The 22116-nt window shown below is 44.7% G+C and overlaps 1 protein-coding gene across 1 annotated transcript in view; it reads right to left on the reverse strand.

Moving 5' to 3' along the window:
• The window catches only part of REC114 (REC114 meiotic recombination protein), a 381896-nt gene that overhangs the window by 107525 nt on the left and 252255 nt on the right, over window positions 1–22116 (reverse strand). The window contains exons 2-3 of the mRNA XM_082253508.1: window positions 21598–21705; window positions 21444–21512 (exon numbers count right to left, since the gene is read on the reverse strand). Coding sequence (XP_082109634.1) covers window positions 21444–21512; window positions 21598–21693 — 165 coding nt within the window. The 5' untranslated portion in view covers window positions 21694–21705. The remainder of the gene's footprint in view (window positions 1–21443; window positions 21513–21597; window positions 21706–22116) is intronic.

The raw sequence follows: 22116 nt of genomic DNA on the forward strand, positions 1-22116 counted from the left end.
CAGAGACTCCATCGGAACTGTAAGAACATCTTCTTTACCGGACTGTTGCTCACATTGGAAAACTGACGTGCGTCACTGTCTTTTTTGGGCAGTTTGGGATTGAAGCCGCATACCAGACTACGTTTTTCACGTTTTGGGAAAGCTCGTTTTTGTTCAACTTTCCCTTTTTCTTTGTTTGTTGGGGGGGTTGTTCTGGTATAATGGCAAGGGGAGTTCTGCACCAGCACCTGTTTTTGTTTGCTCATGTATATTTTGAGGGGGTAATTTATGGGTCCCTTTTTTTTTTCATACTGCCCGTAGCCCTTACCTGGGCTCTGTGTAATTTTTTTCTAGATTCCCATGGCTGACAATATAAAACTTCTCTCATGGAATGTGAGGGGCCTGAACAATAAGTTCAAACGTGCCAGTGTCTTTCAGTATTTAAAGCTCATTAAGCCACATGTCATCCTCCTGCAGGAGACCCACCTTGATGGGAACTTGATTTTGGCTCTCCGTAGGCCGTGGATACAAAGGGCATTTCATGCCACGTACTCCACCTATGCTAGAGGGGTCTCCATCCTCATTAGTAAATCTATCCCATGTTCGATCCAGCGGGTGATCTCCGATCCAGGGGGCAGATATGTGGCTGTGCTTTTGGATATGTACTCTGTTACCATGCTGTTGGTCGCTGTTTATGTGCCTCCACCTTTTCAGATACAACTGCTATATGATTTAACTGATAAGTTTGCTGAATATATGCATTTACCTGTACTGTTCATGGGTGATTTTAATGCCATCCTGGATGCTACCTTGGATACTTCCAACCCCAATAGACCGCCCTCGGTGGATCTGCTCACCTGGGCTTTCACGGTGGGCTTGACTGAACTTTGGAGATGGAAGCATCCGCTCTTGAGGGAATACTCTCACCTGTCCACCGCTCATCGTTCCTCTGCTCGCATAGATCTGGCGTTTGGTACTGCCAGAATGCAATCCCTTTTGACTGCCTCGGAATACAGGGCCGGGGGAGTGTCTGATCACAACCCTCTACTCTTGACAGTGAACCTCCAATTGGGGGCTGGAGTGCGGGGTTGGCGCCTGGCTGCGGGCTGGCTCCAACAGGATCAGGTCGCTTCCCGCCTTGAAAAGTCGATCCAGTCATATTGGCCGGAAAATGTGGACTCAGCTGATCAGAGAGTGGTGTGGGAGGCATTTAAGTCAGTGGCGAGGGGAGAGTGTATATCGGCCATTAAATCCGCTAGGAAAGATCACAATGAGGAGGTGAGGATGTTACAGGAGGAGGAGCGGAGATGTGCGGAGGAGAACGCGGCCTTGCCGTATGATTCCAGCTATGCTGCATTGCTGGAGGCGAGACGCCTTCTCTCTCTTCACGTCTCTGATCTTGCTCATACAGAAGCTAACAATCTACGGGCTTCTATATTCGCACAGGGCGATAAGAATGGCAAGTTCCTGGCACTGTTGGTGGCTGACCAGCAGCCGCCAGTTAATATCCCGCTTATCAGGGCCGCTGGGGGTGTGCTCAGGTCGGATCCTCGTGACATTTTGGAGACATTTACTGACTATTTTGAGGCCCTGTACTCCCCGCTACCGGATAGTGACTCTGTGCACGCGGATGCCCTCCTAGAGGGAGTTGACTTGCCATCCTTGTCGGCGGAGGATAGCGCCCTCATGGATGCTCCGATAACAACTTTAGAGGTGGCAAAAGCCATTGCGGCCTTCCCACCACATAAGGCCCCGGGTCCTGACGGTTTCCCTGCTGACTTTTACAAACAATATTCCGAACATTTAGCGCCTAGACTTAGCTCTCTGTTGCAGCACTGTTTGGAGGTGGAGGAACTTCCTCCCTCCATGATGGATGCCTATATGGTGCTGCTTCAGAAACCGGGTAAGGACCCCCTGGACTGCTCCTCGTATCGCCCTATCGCCCTTTTAAATATGGACCTTAAAATCCTGACGAAGGTCCTGGCCACTCGTTTGGCTGGGGTTATTCACTCATTGATAGACCCGGATCAAACGGGCTTTATGCCGGGTAAATCTGTGGACACTAACATTCGGCGATTGTTCACCCATCTTCAAATTCCTGGGGAGGCGTCGGGGCAGCGGGTGGTGGTCTCAATCGACTTTGAAAAGGCCTTTGATTCGGTCGACTGGGCCTTTATGCACAAGACGCTGGATCGTATGGGGTTCGGACCCAAATTCAAGACCTGGATCCGACTCCTTTACGCAAGCCCTAGAACAGCCATACGATTGGGCTATCTCACTTCTCCATATTTCCGGGTGGGGAGGGGGACGAGGCAGGGGTGCCCCCTTTCCCCATTCCTGTTTGCCCTTACCCTTGAACCCATCGCGACCGCACTGCGCAGCTCCCCGGCCGTGGGGTCGATTAAAGTCGGCTCTATTAAAGAATGTCTGGCGTTATATGCCGATGACATGCTGTTGTTCCTGGAGGATCCGGGTCCCTCCTTGAGGGCGGCCCTGTCCATCCTGAATGATTTTGGCAGGTGCTCAGGGCTTCGCGTTAACTGGAGTAAGTCCTCCATTTTGCCTCTCGATGACGGTGCTCGACCTGCTGCGGCCGGGGACCTGCCCCTTCGTTGGGTGGATAGCTTCACCTACTTGGGGATCAAGATAACTAGGCGTCCCCAGGATTATTTCTCGTTGAATTTGGCTCCTCTATTGCCTAAACTCCAACAAAATATCCAAGCTTGGAAGCGTCTACAACTTTCCTTATTAGGTCGTATTAGTGTCCTTAAGATGAAATTTCTGCCTGTAGTCTTATATTTCCTCCGCAATTCTCCGCTATGGGTACCACTGACCTTTTTCCGGAAGTTGGACAGCCTCGTCTGTTCATTCCTCTGGTCGCCCGGGGTTCCCAGGATTGGCCTTCGGGCCCTCCAGGAACCGTGGGGTAATGGAGGCCTGGCACTGCCCGATTGGCGCAAGTATTATTTGGCAGGACAGATGGTGTTTGCGCGGCGCTGGCTGCGGGCGGACGGGAAGGATTCGGCAACAATCTTAGAGGCGGCCCACCTGGGCTCCTTCGAAACCCTTAGGTTGGCGCTGTTTAGGGGTCTGGGCTCAGATCTCCCTTTAACGCTCTCCATGAGGGCGACTGTTAGGGCTTGGGCCCAGTCATTGAAGTTGACATGCCCCAGTTATGTTGGATCCTCCCCGTCCGAGCCGTTGTGGATGAACCCTACCTTTCCTCATTTTCGTCACTTACCTGATTTGATGTTGTGGGCGACGCGGGGTATAAAAACCTTGGGTGATATAACAGCGGCGGGGGCTCTCTTGCCGTTTGACCGTTTGCGGGAGAAATTCGACCTGCCTAGTGGCTTTATATTCAGATACCTCCAATTGCGGCATGCCTTTCAGGCCCAATTTGCCTCATCCTCTGTAGAGCTGTCTCCTTCGGACTTAGAATGCGTGTTGACCTGTGATACCACACTCAAAACTCTCTCCACTGTGTACAAGGATATGTTCCGACTTACACCCCCTGGCATAGTTAGATGTAGGGAAAAATGGACGGCTGAGGTGCCGGACCTACAGGGGGAGGACTGGGATGATGTATGGACGGAGCCTTTCAAATATTTAGTGGCTGCTAGGGACAAACTAATTTAATTTAAATTCCTCCACAGGATTTACTATACTCCGGCCCGTCTGGCCAGAATCTTCCCGACTTCGTCTGCGGAGTGTTGGCGTTGTTCCGCTTCCCCCGCAGATGCAACTCACATTTTTTGGGGCTGTGGCCAAATTCAGCAGTTTTGGACTGCGGTGACGTCCTGTCTCGCCGAGGTGCTGCTGACTCCGATTCCGCGAACCCAGCGAGTCTGTTTGCTGGGTTTGGTGGAGGAGGTGGTCCCCTCGGTGGCCCACAGGACTTTGCTGAGTGTTCTTCTATTCTATGCCAAAAAGGCTAATTTACTACATTGGAAGAAGGTTTCCCCGCCATCCTTACTGTTCTGGAAAGGCCTAGTGAATGCAATGCTACCCCTATACAAAGCCACCTATGTCTCACGAGGTTGCCCGAAAAAATTTGACAAGGTTTGGAGGGCGTGGGTGGACTCCTCAGACACTGTGGGCTGAACTGCATATTGTGTAACTGTTATGAAGCTGGTGGATTGAACGCTCTATAGAAGTGTACTTATGCTATCTTGTATTCTAGCTTTGTAGTCCTGCAAGAACAGCCAGATACTGGGTCTCTTTAATGTTGAATTGACATGTTTTGATCCCGGGTAGGGGGGTGATATGGTGTGTTGTTTATGAGAAGGGACCGAGGGTTGTTTACTCCGGAGGCCGGTGGTAGGCCGTGCTGTCCTTGGACGGTGGCCTGCGCTGACCCCCTGACCTCGACGCTCCTGGTCTTCTCAGGGTGCTGGTGGTCGTTTTTGGGTGGGGAGGTTGTTGTTGGGTTATTGTATGCCTTTTTTGGCTGCTGTGTGTGTCTGTTTGTGTTACTCTGTTCTTTCTTTAAAAATCAATAAAAAGAATTTTTCAAAAAAAATATTTATTTATTATATTATAATTTATGATTTTGTTTCAAACTTTATCATACCCGAGATGTTATAAAGAAGAACGCACAGTAAAAAAAAAATCATGTAAATAGTTGGTTTGGGCTGCTCGTACTTAAGAATTACATGCAAAATAAAGGTACCGCTTTCAGCACCTAAAATCTGAAAAAATCATACCGCTAGGGAGGTTAAAGAGAAACCATTCTCTTTGAGGGTGTATTTTGTTTTTAGGTGAGCTCCGGTTGTTCCTGGTTGAGCTCCATGTTAGCTGGTTGGCTAAGTTTAGCCTTTGTGGAATTACGTTCTTTCTTCACGTTGTTTTTTCCCACCCCTCATGCAAATACTGCTTTGGGACGCCCCAATGGTCAACAAGATATGGAACTGCGTCTGTCAATGAATGATAGAGAAAACTGAATATTTGTCTTACCGTAAACTCCTTTTCTCTGAAGTTCATTGACAGACCCAGCACTCGCCCCTCTAATTATGAGTGGGATGGGGTTATTTTTTCTTCTAAACACTGCTTGCAATAAAACTCAGGGCTGCAGCAGAGTGTGTGGGTGTATGCCTGCAGGGACTGCCCCATAGGCGTGGTAAAGTTTTTTTCCTGCCTAGTGTCCTACTCCTGTAGGGGGCAGCATAACCCAATGGTCAAGAAGATACGGAGCTGCATCTGTCAATGAACTTCAGAGAAAAGGATTTTACGGTAAGACAAAAATCCAGTTTTTGCCAAAAGTTTTGGAGAATTAAAATTTTTTTCTTCTTTAAAAAAAGTTGTCACAAAATGATATATTGCTCACACAGGCCATGAATATATGTGAAATGACACCCCAAAATACATTATGCTGCTTTTCCTGAGTACGGAGATACCACATGTGTGAGACTTTTTTGTGAGATCTGAAAAAGACTCAACATGCCTCTCAGCAAATAGCTTAGAGTGTCTACTTTCCGAAAAGGGGTCATTTGGGGGGATTTTGTGCTGTCTTGGCATTTCATGGCCTCCACAACTGGTATCCCTGTACTCAGGAGAAGCAGCAGAATGTATTTTGGGGTGTCATTTCACATATAGCCATGGCATGTGTGAGCAATATATCATTTAAATGACAACTTTGAGTAAAAAAAAATAAAAAATTGTCATTTTTCCGACACTTGTGGCAAAATATAAAATATTATATGTACTCAGCATGCCTCTCAGCAAATAGCTTAGGGTGTCTACTTTCCGAAAAGGGGTCATGTGGGGGGGCGGGGGGTTGTGCTATCTTGGCATGTCATGGCCTCTGAAACTGTGATAGGTAGTGAGGAGTGAAATCAACAATTTACACCCTTAGAAAGCTTGAAGGCAGTGATTGGTTTTCGGGGTCCTGTATGTAGCTAGACTGCCAAAAAGCCTCACACGTGGGGTATCCCCATACATAGGAGAAGGAGCAGAATGTATCTTAGGGTGTAATTCCACATATACCCATGGCATGCGGAAGCAATATAGAATTTCATTGACAACTTTGTGTAAAAAAAAAAAAAAATATATATATATATATATATATATATATATATGTATGTTTTAGTCATTTTTCAAACACCTGTGACAAAAAAATGAAATATTCAATAGGCTCAACATGCCTCTCAGGTAATTGGGGTGTTTACTCTCCAAAAATACATTTTGCCCAAATGTATGACAAAAATTGAGTTTACTGAATATTTTTTTATGAGAAAAAGTAGAAAATTAGATTTTCTGAAATATTTTCTGTCTTTTTTCATTTATATTGCAAAAAATAAAAACCGCAGAGGTGATCAAATACCATCAAAAGAAAGCTTTATTTATGGTGAAAAAAGGAAGTAAATTTTGTTTGGGTACAGCATTGCATGATTGTGCAATTGTCAGGTAAACTCATGCAGTGCCAAATTTCCAAAAAATGGCCTGGTCATTAAGGGGGCAAATCCTTCCAGTCCAGAAGTGGTTAAAAAGAACACCCTGAATCTGCAGAAAGAAAACGGAACCAAAATAGATTCATTGCAAGGGCATATGGGTAAAAATATGCAAATACATGTAAAAACCAATAATAAACATATTTAATGCATAGATGAAACCCATATAACCCCTCCAGGAAGAAAACCTCATCACAGTCGCTAAATAACCAAAACAAACAATTGGGTAATATTATCCATCCCATCAGCCAGTGTCACTCCCCATAGTTAGTAAACATCTTTAAACACTACACGCTTGACACAAAAATGAACAAGAAAACTTTTTTGAAGGTAACCCAAATGCAAAAGAGGAAAATCTGTTAACCTTAAACCCCAAGGGAGCACCCATACCTGAGCAAAAACATCTGTGTTGCCAAGATTCGCAATCAGTGACCTAGGCCAGTGATGGCGAACTTTGACACCCCAGATGTTTTGGAACTACATTTCCCATGATGCTCAACTACACTGCAGAGTGCATAAGCATCATGGGAAATATAGTTCCAAAACATCCGGGTGCCAAGGTTCGCCATCACTGGCCTAGGCCAGCTAAAAAAGGCGAGTGAGCAATGCATGAATACAGCACTGTAGCAGTTTTTTTGTTTATTTTTTTTTGGGGGGGGGGGGAATGTTTTTGAAAATCTTTGCCATTATTTAATTATTCCCCACCCCCCATATTACATTGTTGCTACTTGATTACAATTACTTGCACATGTGCCAAAGAAAATGAGTAGGTATGCAATTAGATTGGAGAACACTTTGAAGAGGTGCAAATAGTTTTCACTTCTCAAACATTTATTTCTAGTCTACAACAGTAAAACATAATGCAATAAAGCAACAATTTATTAAAATAGTAATAACATTTGGTACAGTAATGTACTTGGCCTAAAAAAAAAAAAAAAAAAAGCAATTATGAAACAGCATTTTACAATATGTTTAGAAGGATCCTACTCCAAAGAGCTTACAATCTACAAGGGTAGATTGTAAGCTCGCCTTAACATTATAAAACAGGAATAAAAATAAGGATGATAAGAAAAAGTACAATCATTTTATAAAAACAACATCTAAAGTTTAAGTGCAAGCCTAAACAAAACAGACCAAATTAATTCTAAATCCAAAAAGGTAGCAATGGAAAAAAATACACATACATTTCTGGTTAGGATTAGCAGGAAGCTTCCTTTCCATCTAAACCATAACATTAACTAGATTAACATTAGGAATTGTAGGTCTGACCTGAGGTTTAGAAGTAACTAGAAAAAGATTTGGGCTCCACAGAGGCTCGCAAACAAACACATGTTTAGATTTGGCAAAGACACACAGTAAACTATCAAACCACAGCTTTAGTGGGGTGTGGTACAGTCATTATTGCACGCTATCTCTATCCCCCCCAAAAAAACAAAACATTTCCTAACAAGTGCAAACAATAATTATGTCCTCTTCCTTACAGACAAACCAGCCCACACTAGTGCACGTCTTTTGACTAATGCCTCGTACACACTCAGATAATCGGACGACTTATTGTTCGCATTTTGTTGCATGATACTAGTATCAAATTCAACAATGCGTACTAAACGTATGATTTTTTTTTTTTTTCGTACAATTATGGGATAGCTTCTTGGTGGCGTAGCTATGTATCGGATAGTGCAAAACAAAAACAATGGCAGCCAGGCTTTTTCCGGGTTATTTTCGTGTTTCAGATCATGCGTGGTCTTTGTCTATCGATTTTTAGTGAATGCATACTATACTGATTAAACGACTGTCGTTCGCTGAGCTATCGTACGACAATAGTTTTCATGTTTGTCCCTTTGGATTTTGTTGGACGAAATGTCGTGATGGACATTTGAAAGCTGTGTACTAATGATCAGATTCTCGTGCGATCAATTCGAAAGCAATGTTTTTATACGATTATCTGATCGTGTGTGCGAGGCATTAGGGTTGGATTGCTAGCACCCCACAAAGTAAAGGAAACGCCCACCAGTGTAATTCAGTCTCTTCATGTCTTAAGTCCTCCCATCTGTGGATCAGCAACACACACACTTGGCAAATTAGAAAAATTCTCAGCATACAGTACCTTGCAAAAGTATTCGGCTCCCTTGAACTTTGCGACCTTTTGCCACATTTCAGGCTTCAAACATAAAGATATAAAACTGTATTTTTTTGTGAAGAATCAACAACAAGTTGGACACAATCATGAAGTGGAACTAAATTTATTGGATATTTCAAACTTTGTTAAATAAAAAAACTGAAAAATTGGGCGTGCAAAATTATTCAGCCCCTTTACTTTCAGTGCAGCAAACTCTCTCCAGAAGTTCAGTGAGGATCTCTGAATGATCCAATGTTGACCTAAATGACTAATGATGATAAATAGAATCCACCTGTGTGTAATCAAGTCTCCGTATAAATGCACCTGCACTGTAATAGTCTCAGAGGTCCGTTTAAAGTGCAGAGAGCATCATGAAGAATAAGGAACACACCAGGCAGGTCCGAGATACTGTTGTGGAGAAGTTTAAAGCCGGATTTGGATACAAAAAGATTTCCCAAGCTTTAAACATCCCAAGGAGCACTGTGCAAGCGATAATATTGAAATGGAAAGAGTATTAGACCACTGCAAAGCTACGAAGACCTGTCCGTCCCTCTAAACTTTCAGCTCATACAAGGAGGAGACTGATCAGAGATGCAGCCAAGAGGTCCATGATCACTCTGGATGAACTGCAGAGATCTACAGCTGAGGTGGGAGACTCTGTCCATAGGACAACAATCAGTCGTATACTGCACAAATCTGGCCTTTATGGAAGAGTGGCAAGAAGAAAGCCATTTCTTAAAGATATCCATAAAAAGTGTTGTTTAAAGTTGGCCACAAGCCACCTGTGAGACACACCAAACATGTGGAAGAAGGTGCTCTGGTCAGATGAAACCAAAATCGAACTTTTTGGCAACAATGCAAAACGTTATGGTGGTGGCAGCATCATGGTTTGGGCCTGCTTTTCTTCAGCAGGGACAGGGAAGATGGTTAAAATTGATGGGAAGATGGATGGAGCCAAATACAGGACCATTCTGGAAGAAAACCTGATGGAGTCTGCAAAAGACCTGAGACTGGGACGGAGATTTGTCTTCCAACAAGACAATGATCCAAAACATAAAGCAAAATCTACAATGGAATGGTTCACAAATAAACATATCCAGGTGTTAGAATGGCCAAGTCAAAGTCCAGACCTGAATCCAATCGAGAATCTGTGGAAAGAACTGAAAACTGCTGTTCACAAACGCTCTCCATCCAACCTCACTGAGCTCGAGCTGTTTTGCAAGGAGGAATGGGCAAAAATTTCACTCTCTCGATGTGCAAAACTGATAGAGACATACCCCAAGCGACTTACAGCTGTAATCGCAGCAAAAGGTGGCACTACAAAGTATTAACTTAAGGGGGGTGAATAATTTTGCACGCCCAATTTTTCAGTTTTTTATTTGTTAAAAAAGTTTGAAATATCCAATAAATTTTGTTCCACTTCATGATTGCATCCCACTTGTTGTTGATTCTTCACAAAAAATTACAGTTTTATATCTTTATGTTTGAAGCCTGAAATGTGGCAAAAGGTCTCAAAGTTTAAGGGGGCCGAATACTTTCGCAAAGCACTGTATGTATTTGTGCAGTGTAAACAGAAAAAAATACATTCCCTAGGCTCTAGCTATGATCAGTGATAACAAAAACAAAAAACTATTCAAGTTGCAAGTTGTTTGAGCATGTGGAGGGTACAAAGCAGATAATGTCAACTTTGTGAGGGGTACTTTACACAAATTGTTGCCCAAACACATTCGTCTTTCAGTATCAACATACAACATTCAAATAGGAGTGCAGAATCATACATATCTGCCTCAGTGGCGGCCCGTGCATAGGGGGCGCCAGGGCCCCCTTAAAAAAAGGAAAAAAAAAAAAAGACAAAAAAGAACAATAAAGTTAGGAAAAAAAAAATCGGTTCATCGGCCTGACCGGCCTATGTGGTGGCTAAAGGGGGGGTGGGGTTTACGACCCAGAAAGGCGCCGATTGGCTGCCTTCTGGGGGCGTAACCTGGGCGCAGGAAAGAGCGCTTGGCCACCCCCACCTTCGTGATGTCCTGGCTGTGATTGGTCCAGTCTCCAGCCTGGACCAATCATCATCCAGGACATCCGATCGCTGACGTCACAATGGGGGCGGTGCCGGTGCGTGCGTCAATCACTCACCGTCACCGCCGCTCGGAGGACGAGGGAGAAGCCGCTCACCTTCCCGCCGCCGCCGCAGAATAGGACGAACTGGATCGAGGAGGGGAGAACCCGCCGCCGCCGCCGCCAGGTAAGTGCATTAAATTGAAGGGAGCACGCACGCTGGTCTCTGCATTGATTGGGGGACAATGCTGTGGGCACTCTGCAATCATTGGGGTACGATGCTTTGGCACTCTGCAATCATTGGGGCACAATTCTGTGGCACTCTGCAATCATTGGGGTACAATGCTGTGGGCACTCTGCAATCATTGGGGTACAATTCTGTGGCACTCTGCAATCATTGGGGTACAATGCTGTGGCACTCTGCAATCATTGGGGTACAATGCTGTGGCACTCTGCAATCACTGGGGTACAATGCTGTGGCACTCTGCAATTATTGGGGTACAATGCTGTGTGCACTCTGCAATCATTGGGGTACAATGCTGTGGGCACTCTGCAATCATTGGGGTACAATGCTGTGGCACTCTGCAATCATTGGGGTACAATGCTGTGGGCACTCTGCAATCATTGGGGTACAATGCTGTGGCACTCTGCAATCATTGGGGTACAATTCTGTGGCACTCTGCAATCATTGGGGTACAATGCTGTGGGCACTCTGCAATCATTGGGGTACAATGCTGTGGCGCTCTGCAATCATTGGGGACAATGCTGTGGCGCTCTGCAGTGATTGGGGACAATGCTGTGGCGCTCTGCAGTGATTGGGGACAATGCTGTGGCGCTCTGCATTGAAAGGGGCTCGCACGCTGAACTCTGCATTGATGGGGGCACGGAACAGTGTTCATTGCATCGAAGGGGGCACAGCACAGTTGCATTGAAGGGGGCACGCACGCTGAACTCTGCATTGTGGGGGCACAGCACAGTGTTTATTGCATTGAAGGGGGCACAGCACAGTGTTTATTGCATTGAAGGGGGCACAGCACAGTGTTTATTGCATTGAAGGGGGCACAGCACAGTGTTTATTGCATTGAAGGGGGCACAGCACAGTGTTTATTGCATTGAAGGGGTCACAGCACATTGTTCATTGCATTGAAGGGGTCACAGCACAGTGTTTATTGCATTGAAGGGGTCACAGCACAGTGTTTATTGCATTGAAGGGGTCACAGCACAGTGTTTATTGCATTGAAGGGGTCACAGCACATTGTTCATTGCATTGAAGGGGACACAGCACAGTGTTTATTGCATTGAAGGGGTCACAGCACAGTGTTTATTGCATTGAAGGGGTCACAGCACAGTGTTCATTGCATTGAAGGGGTCACAGCACAGTGTTCATTGCATTGAAGGGGCACAGCACAATGTTCATTGCATTGAAGGGGGCACACACGCTGATCTCTGCATTAAAGGGGGCATATACCATCTCCTGTACCATGACCTGTGCCATGCCTATACCATATCTGTGCCATGCCTATACCATATCTGTGCCATGCCTATACCATCTCCTGTACCATCACCTATGCCATGCCTATACCATCACCTGTGCCATGCCTGTACCATGACTTCAAAGTCACGCAATTTTTTACTGAGTTTTTTGGCGCGAAGCAATACCTATCACATTTTTCTTTTTGCGCCCCCCCAAAAATTTTGAGCACCAGCCGCCACTGAGATACAAACACACAGTTGTAGATTGGGTGCAAAAGCATAGTCGCTTTCTTTAGAATGTAATTTCTTTGTTTTCCATATGAAACCTGTCAGAAATACAGTTGTGCTTATACATTTACATACCCTGGCAGAATTTATGATTTCTTGGCCATTTTTCAGAGATAATGAACAATAACACAAACTTTCCTTTCACTTATAGTTAGTGTTTGGCTGCAGCAATTTATTATCAGTCAACTGTGTTTACTCTTTTTAAATCATAATCACAACAGAAACTACCCAAATGACCCTAAACAAAAGTTTACATACCCCAGTTCTTAATACCGAGAATTGCCCCCTTTAACATCAATGACAGCTTGAAGTCTTTTGTGGTATTTGTGGATGAGGCTCTTTATCTTCTCAGATGGTAAAGCTGCCCATTGTTCCTGGCAAAAAGCCTCCAGTTCCTGTAAATTCTTGGGCTGTCTTGCATGAAGTGCACGTTTGAGATGTCCACAGAGTGGCTCAATGATATAGAGGTCAGGAGACTGAGGTGGCCACTCTAGAACCTTCACTTTATTCTGCTGTAGCCAATGACAGGTTGACTTGGCCTTGTGATTAGGATCATTGTCATGTTTATAATGTCCACGTACGTCCCATGCGCAGTTTCCGAACTGATGAATGCCAATTTTCCTCCAGTATTGTTTGATAACATACTGCATTCATCTTGCCATCAATTCTGACCAAATTTGCTGTGCCTTTGTAGCTCACAAACCCCTAAAACATCAGCGATCCACCTCTGTGTTTCACATTAGGAATGGTGTACCTTTCATCATAGTCCTTGTTGACTCCCCTCCAAATGTAGCGTTTATGGTTGTGGCCAAAATGCTCAATTTTGGTCTAATGTCATCACTCCAAATTACTTTGTGCCAGAAGGTTTGAGGCTTGTCTCTGTGCTGTTTGGCATACTGTAAGTGGGATATTGTAAGTGGGCATTTGTGTAGTAATGGCTTTCTTCTGGCGACTCGACCATGCAGCCCATCTTTCTTCAAGAGCCTCTTTATTGTGCATCTTGAAACAGCCACACCATATGTTTTCAGAGAGTCCTGTATTTCACCTGAAGTTATTTGTGGGTTTTTTCTTTGCATCCCGAAAATTTTTCCTTGCAGTTGTGGCTGAAATTTTAGTTGGTCTACATGACTGTGGTTTGGTTTCCACAGAACCCCTCATTTTCCACTTCTTGATTAGTTTGAACACTGCCGATTGGCATTCTCAATTCCTTGGATATCTTTTTGTATCCCTTCCCTGTTTTATACAGTTCAACTACCTTTTCCCGCAGATCCTTTGACAATTCTTTTGCTTTCCCCATGACTCAGAATCCAGAAACGTCAGTGCAACACTGGATGAAAAATGCAGGGGTCTATCAGTCCAGAAACTCATTGACCTTTTATACACACACACTGATTACAAGTAAACAGATTATATTTGATAGCCATTCAAACCCCTTTGTGTCAACTTGTGTGCATGTTATCAGGCCAAAATCACCAGGGTATGTAAACTTTTCATCAGGGTCATAGGAGCTTACCCCCAAAACAAAAATTCACCCCCGGAAAGAGAAAATAAAAAATCTCTTTCAAAACAGCAGCCAGCAAAACCTTGCGGCCAAAGGAGGCATCTGTGGATGCCATTAAACCAACGTTGTAGAATGTTGTAAAAGTGTTTCCAGATGACCAAGTCGCCGCCTTACACACTGGAAGAACAGATGCCTGATAGGGAAAAGCCCAGGAGGCACCCAGCGCACTAGTAGAATGCGCCTTCACAGGGAAAGGTGGAAACTGACACAATAAGGAATAGGCTTTAACAGCTGTCTGCCTGATCCAGACGCAGCAAACTCAGCCAAAACCTTACGAGAACCCTCAGTAGGGACAAAACCCTGAATGCCCGAACCACATCCAGAGAAAGTAAGGCAAATGCCCTGGAATGCACCTTCTTAGGACAGAGCGAAGATAAAACAATATCTTCTGGGAGGCGGAAGCAGACACCACCTTCCCTAAAATGTCAAAAAGGAGGCTGTCGAATAACCAACAGAACCAACTACAGATCCCACAAAGTCAAAGGGGATCATCTTGGAGGAGTCAGAGGATGCACCCCATAATTAAAGGTTTAGATCAAGGAATTAGTCGCCAACAACTATAGACTTCCTGGAAGTCGCTAGTCCAGCCCCCAACAGGGTGGGAACCACAGAATCAGAGAGACCCCTGACCTCCAACCCCTGGCCTGCAACAGCCATGCCGATAAAAACCAGTGACCGTATAGCCGGATGGAAGATCGGCACCTTTCTCACCGCCAACCTGCGGAGTAACCCTGACAACAGCAGCAGTATCGTAGAAAAGGCATAAATCAGCCAATATTGGCTCCAGGGCACCACCACTCCGTATGTGGCGTCGGCCAGAGGATCTCAAGCCCAGGCCACAAACCTTGGTACCGTTTGCACGACGAGACGCAGACAGATCCACCTCTCGAGTTCCATATTGGGCACACAGAAGAGGAAAAAACCTCCGGCCGCAGAGACCATTCCCCCTGATCCGGAACCTGACGACTCTCCGACATTCCGCCGGCCACTTCTCCACAGCGGGAATGTGAACTGTGGGGAAAGCTGGAACATGTTTCATGGCCCAAGTCAGAATCTCTGCCACCTCCCTGGCCGCCCGGACATTCTTGGTGTCCCCTTGAGGAAAGACGTAAGCCACAGCCGTGGCACTGTCCGATCGTACCCATCAGTAAAGAGGATTCCTCCGTTAACAAGCGTCCCTGGGCACAGAGATTGCCCCGCACTCCACCCCAACCGGACAGTCTTGCAGCCATGGTGACCATTGTCCACAACAGTGGTAGAAAAGATCTGCCCTGGCTCAGAGCGGGCGACAGAAGCCACCAGGAGCGTTCAGACCTCGCAAAAGGCCTGAGACATATCATCCTGCCCAAAGACTGCGGATCCTGGGTCCTGTTGTAGAGGTCTTGTGTGAAATTGAGAAAATGGGACCTCCCCAAAGGGTGACACCATTAGCCCCAGAGACCTCATACACGTCCGCAGGGAGGAGAGACCGGTGTCCATCAGAAAGCTGATCTCGCCCTGCAAAGGTCTGAAGGGTTTGCCCCGGGGAGAAAAACCCTCACCAGAGGAGGAATCTAAATTCACACTCAGGAAATACAAGTGCACCAACGGGGTCAGCGCAGACTTCTAAAGGTAAATGGTCCACCCAAACACCCAAAGGGTCTGAACCACGAGTAACAGGTCATCCAACAAGGCCGGATGAGAACTTGCTCTCAACATGAGACCTTCCAAATACCAGAGGACCGCAGACCCTTTTTGCTGAGCAAAACTAACACCAGGGCCAAAACCACGGTGAAGACCTTGAAACCTTTACTGCCGAAGAAGCGGCACAATTACTCCCTGTGCAAGGAGAGCCTGCACTGCCCACCTGGGATCCTACAAGCGATCCAGAGATAGACGGAGACATGGCGGAAAGAACCTGTCTGCTGGGCGAGACCGAAAATCGTCCTTGTACCCTGAATGAATTGGACCGTGAACCCATTCATCCCGAACCAGAGATGTCCAGGGTTCTTGAAAGCAACACAGACGTCCCCCCACCCCCGAATCGGGTGAGGGTGTCCCTTCATGCAGAGGAGGACTCATCCATTGAACCGGACTGGCTAGTCTCTGGCTTGTCCGACCAAGCCTTCTTGTTCCCTCCAGAGGCTCTGAACGGTTTACCGTCAACCTGCACCCCTGAGGCACGAAAAAAAAACAACACCTGTGAACCTGGAATGAAAGCCCCCGCCGACTGCGAGGAGCCTTGCTGGTTGAGGATTGGGGATGAAGAGTACTCTTACCCCCCGTTAGACCCTTGATTAACTCGTCCAAGAAGTCACCAAACAGGCGTTCACCCAAAAATGGGAGATCAGTCAAGGCCTTCTTAGAAGCCTGGTCCACCGACCAGTTCTTCAGCCACACCATGCGGCGTATGGTAATCCTCACCGTAGACACTCTGGCAACCAGAGGAGCCGCATCCAGGGCCGCATCACACAGATACACCATGGCCTGGGCCATCTGGTCCGTGAGCTCAAGCAGAGTAGGGGGAACCGTCTTAGTGTTCAAGTCACCCCTAAGTACCTTAACTCATTCAGTAACCGTCTGAGAAATCAGGACGGACACGAATATAGGTTTAAGTATCGAACCCGCCAACAAATGTAGGTGGCGGGAAAGGGATTCCAATCGTCTGTCCACCGGGTCCGGAAACGCCTGGGAGTCTTCCACAGGAACCATTGTAGGTCTGTTCAATCTGGAAACAGGGTGATCCACCTTAAGCGACACTGTCCAACGATTTGAGATGGAGTCAGCAAAGGGGTAACGGCGGTCAAAGTGCTTTGGCACCACCAGGACGTGCTTAATGCGCCATTGCTCATTCGCAATATCGTGAAAATCTTCGGGACAAGGGAACACCTAACCCGACTTCTGGGCCTTGTGGGAGCCAAAAACGACCCGCTTTCCTGACTGTGGGCTCATCATGCATTTTCAATGTTTCCCCTCACTGAACGCATCAGTGCTTCCACCATAGCGCGTTCCCGTGCCGCAGAGAACACATCCTCACCACCATCTGACTGCGAGGACAGAGATCCCTAAGGGATGGGATTGTCCGTGGCGACCATAGCAGGCTCTGAATCAGAAGACTGAGAAGGCATAGGCCGTTTTTGGGTAGCTACTTGTTTTATCACAAGGTCCACCTTTGACGCCAGAGTTTCTAAGGCTGCAGACAGAGACATGAGAGAGGGCAATCCAGATGGCCCGGACACACAAATAAAGTCAGAAGGGAAATTTTTACCTTGGGACTTCATTTTACAATAGGAGAAAAAAATTTGTGTACTGCCCCTTTAAATCGCGGTCCGTACCGCTGTACCGCGCTATATCCAGGGTCCCCCTTTAACTCGGTAACAAGAGCAAAGCGTGCCTGAAGAATGCCCAAAGGACCAACACCCCTTACTTTTTCTACCGCTGGGAAAGCAGCCGCTCTGCAGTCAGTCTTCAGCATGATAAACTTCTGACAGGAAGTGACACATTATCACTAGAGGCCGAACTCTGCCTGTGTAGCCTCAGGCTACAACAAAATGGTGCCAATAGAAAGGTATTGGAAGCATAGGGAAAATGGCCGCTGCCCTTACACAGAGAGCCTATGCCCACACTTAAAATGGCGGCAAGCACTCAGAACCCCAGGCATGAGGACCCCCCAAGGACAGGGTAACATCTCCAGCACCCCCCCCAGGCATCAGATGCCGACTATAGTGCCCCCAGCAGGAGTAGGGAAGGGCAGGGCCTCTCCTGATAGGCCTGGGGGATCTTTCAGAGAAACACAGCCCTGTTATCCGTACCCAGGAGTGGGCCCACATCTGCCCCTCAGAGGTCTGTCTCAGGGACATGGGGGGGGGGCGTTGCATCACTCACCATACCATGGAGCAGGTGGGCTCCACTCAAAAACAGCTTGCTGGCCAAAGAGGGATACACTGCGACTCAGGACGTTCCAGGTTGATGCGTCCTGGCGAGACATCCGCTCGCAGGCTCGTCCCCATCCACCGGGGCACTGTCATGGCAAGGCCTGGGCGGACCACAACCTGCTCCCGCTCGTTGGCCAGGCTGGGAGACCGTAAGGATCTAGATTATCCAGTGAGAAACCTCAGCCCGGCTGTCGCTTGTAGTTCAACAGGAGGATCCCCCTAACACTAGCTAGCGATAGTGAGTAAAGAGAAATAAACATTCTGAAAATAAAATAAAAACTGAGACCGGAGTCCCAGCGGGAAACCTAGGTCCTACTCCTTAACTAGGCAGCAAGAAACTGATTTGAGAGCACAGTGTGTCTGGGGTTATGTTGAGAGGGACAGCCCCTATAGGCGTGTTGAGTGAAAACCTTTCACTGCCTAGTCTACTCCTGTAGATGGCGCATAACCCAATAGTGAAGAAGCATTAAGAGCTGCGTCTGTCAAAGGACGTAAGAGAAATTACATTTCGTGGGGCATTTACCTATAGGTGGTGTAATTACATCAGTCAGAAGTTCTGTTTCTTGATTTACTCTCTGATGTTTATTGAATATTAGTGTGTGAGCGTAGAATAGTGGTGTTACCCTCTGAATGTTGGTAATGACATTTTGAATTGGATGAATGATGTTGGTACACATATTCCATTTTTGTGGTGAAAAAGCTTATCATTTTTAAATACTAAACACAATAAAAGGTTGTTGATTTTAACCACTTCCCCTTAGGTGGACGTCATATGACGTCCTGGGGTTTAATTGGGGATATCTGAATGATGCCTGCAGCTGTGGGAGTTTGGGTTAAGATTTATGTGAGATGGAGAGCAAGGAGTGCATTATTTACCATTTAATTTCAGATGTAAAACAGCAAAGTGTCTGAGCATGCTTAGTGTATCCCAAGATTTGGCTCAAATGGCAAAGTGTTTGAGCATGCTCAGTGTAACAAGAAATATATCCCAAATGACAAAAGTCCCTGGGCATATAAAGTGTACATGGCAGTATCTCTCTTTATATATATATATATATATATATATATATATATATATATATATATATATATTAGAGAGAGCGCGCAGGAGAGAATATCTGTTGCAAAAACACATAAAAACATTCCAGCTTACTAACATTGTTTAACATAAAAAGGAATAAGAACCAAAATAAAGAGCCAGCAAACACAATTGTCTTTAATATTTAAACATTTCATACCACAAATAAAATGTATGCTTTTGTGTAAATAAGTGAGTTGTACAATTTGAATCAATGGATGACATTGCTTTTATATACATGCGTACTCTTAATCGCATTGGTGAATTTGCTAATTCACTATAACGGCAGCTTATAATTTCCCAAGCATAGGTTTGAAATTATTTTTAAGGTCTGAGCACGCGCACATGTGCTGCTCCACAGTTGTAGGCTGTGGGAGAATTTTTTACTTTTCACACTTGAAAATTTCATTGAATTTTCTTTTTCTACATCACTTTTTGAAAAAGTTTCAAAGCAGATCATGTCCAAACATTATACCACATCTTTAAGAACCATTTCAACTATGCTATCATGCTCAAAACATTATTTCCAGGAAAATAGTGGTACTTTTAGCACGACTACTTTTTTTACTCCTTAGCTGCCGTACATTGTCGTTAGTGAATTCGCATTCGCGATTACGCTTTCTCGACCGTTATAGTGAATTTGGTTATGTAGTGTATTTACGGCAAGTTCGCTGTAGAATAGGAAAGTACACCAGTGTATCGTTATAGTAAAATAGGCCCAATATGAGAGCAGCACAGGCAATCTCCTGTGCCACGTCTAACATTGTGCTTAAAATGAAGCGAAGTCAAAGAGCGAGAGGATGTTCTATTGGACTCAAAGAAACTAGGGGACAAAAAGTTACCCAAAGCTTTTGCCCTTTTAGTCAAAACATTCATACCTTCATCAAGAATCTGCGCGCAGATCACATCGTTATGAAGAATAGGTAGATGTTTAAGGACAATATGCGTGATCTGTTTAAACTCTAAGTTGTAAGCTAATACCAATGAAGGACAAATACTTCTGTTATCTGTTGTCCTACATCCTTCTTTGGTAGAGCTTATTCTATAGCCCCAAGGAAGGCTAGAAATTATTTACTCTATCTAGAGACCATCTAGGATAGTCTCTCGTCAGAAAATGATTATACAGAAGGTTTGACTCTCAAAGGTGGAATCTTTTCTACATATTCTGCGGAGTCTCAAAAACTGTCTCACAGGAATGCCCCTCACAGTATGTGATGGATGACTGGAACCAGCAAACAAACTATTGCCAGCTAACGGTTTCCTATATAACTGGGTAACAATCCTGCCCCCACACTGTTTTAATCACACATTGAGAAAATTGACCGTATTGGCATACATATGTCCTGTAAAGGAAAGATTGTATGTATTGTATGTATCGTTCAAATAACACAAAAAAGAAGTGAAATCAATATTTTTGTCACATATGAAAGATCGTCAATATACCTGAGGTATAGAGCAATTCAACTTCTAAAGGGGTTCTTATCCCCAAAGATGTGGGAACTCTCCCATCAACCCATAAAGAGGTTGGCTAATGAGGGCGAAAACTTTGCTTCCATCGCGGCCCCCACACCTTTGGAGGTTTTCCAATTAATCTTTTTTGGTTCAGTTTTATTTCTGCAGATTCAGGTGTTGTTTTTAAACTGTGTATGTTTTCTAGTGGACGTAATAATCTGCCTTTACTATAGGAGAATTTGTTAATTAATGCAGTCTTGTACACATTGTATTCAGCTGTTCCTTATACCATTTAAGAAACACACTTAGTGTTGTCGATTGAGTTATGAGTAAGCGAATTTAGTTTGTGAAACGCATCAACTATTTTTTCATGTTCTTGTTTGTCCATGGTATTGTCAAGAGATTTTTTATGGAATAAAGTTATACATATCCTTTAATGCTACTTTTCTTGCACTTGGATAAATGAATCATCCACCCTTACTCAAGATGGCCACAGATAGAAATACTAGGGGGGGGGGGGGGTGTTTTTCAAAGTGATTTCATAAAAAAAAAAAAGCATTGCAACGTTGATGTATGGGTGAGTTTGCTTTTATTAGTTCCGCCTAAATAAATCGAGATTTATGAAAAGCCAAAATCTTCAATGCAGAAGAGACATACTCGTGGAGGAAATCATAGAGAGTGCAGCATCTAAAGTGTTTATGCTTGTGCCCAATTCTTGTACCTGTTACAGATTGGAACCAGATAAAAAACAAGCAAAAGATGCCAGCGGCCAAAAAGGGTGCTCCTACTCACCTCCTCAATGAAGTAGGAGGTATGATTCTGCTTTTAAAAATGTATTTTTTTTTTGCTCTGTAGTAATTAGCTGATTTACTAAAGGAGTTTAGAAACTTCACCCAGTATACACTTTAGTTATCAAATCTTGTGCATAAGATAAGTATGCAAGAATTTGCGTTTCACCTGTTTGGATAGTTTGAGTAAATGTTCACACAATTTGTCTCATTTGTTTCATCTCTTTTTAGTAAATCAGCCTCTGTGTATGTAAAAGAATTTATTAATTTCTTTAATATGTATTTACCTGTGCAACCTGAGTTACTCCCATCATTTGGTAAGGAAAACTTTGGATTGATTTTCTGGTGGCCTCATTCTGAAACAAATTTATATAACACAACTGGCAACTATGTCTTGTGCAGTGTATAGTAATGTTGAATTACAATACATTCTCTACATACCTGGTCTCCCAAGTAGCACTGGAGCTTCTGAAAGCAGATGTCACAATTTTCTAGGGCTTTCTCCTTGCATTCCCCTTTGAATTGAACTCGAAACATGCGTGACTCATCCTATATGTAACCAAAACATACATAGATTCAAAGGAATAGCTTGATTTAGAGGGCATAGTGTATGAGATATGATTGTTATCACAAAAACAAGCAATTTCAGAGTTTAGATTAAAAATGCAATTTTTAATTTATATAAGACACTGAAAAGCTAAATGCAATAACTTTCCAAATGCAAAACTTGCAATGTAAAAGAAAAAAAAGGAATTTTGACTTCCCTGTAAATTCCTTATCATGGAGTATAGTACAGGACACAGGGCTTGTAGTCATAGATCATATGCAGGCTACCTTCAGGTGATTGGACACTGTCAAAAAATGTATTAGGGCTGCCCCTAAAGCATACCAATATAACGCTGTACGCTCTGTGAAACGCCTGTGTTTTTTTTTTTTTTCAAAAGCAAGCAACAAGAAGTG

The sequence above is a fragment of the Pelophylax lessonae genome (genome assembly GCF_965119305.1).
Source record: "Pelophylax lessonae genome assembly, chromosome: 4".
In the NCBI taxonomy this organism is placed as follows: domain Eukaryota; kingdom Metazoa; phylum Chordata; class Amphibia; order Anura; family Ranidae; genus Pelophylax; species Pelophylax lessonae.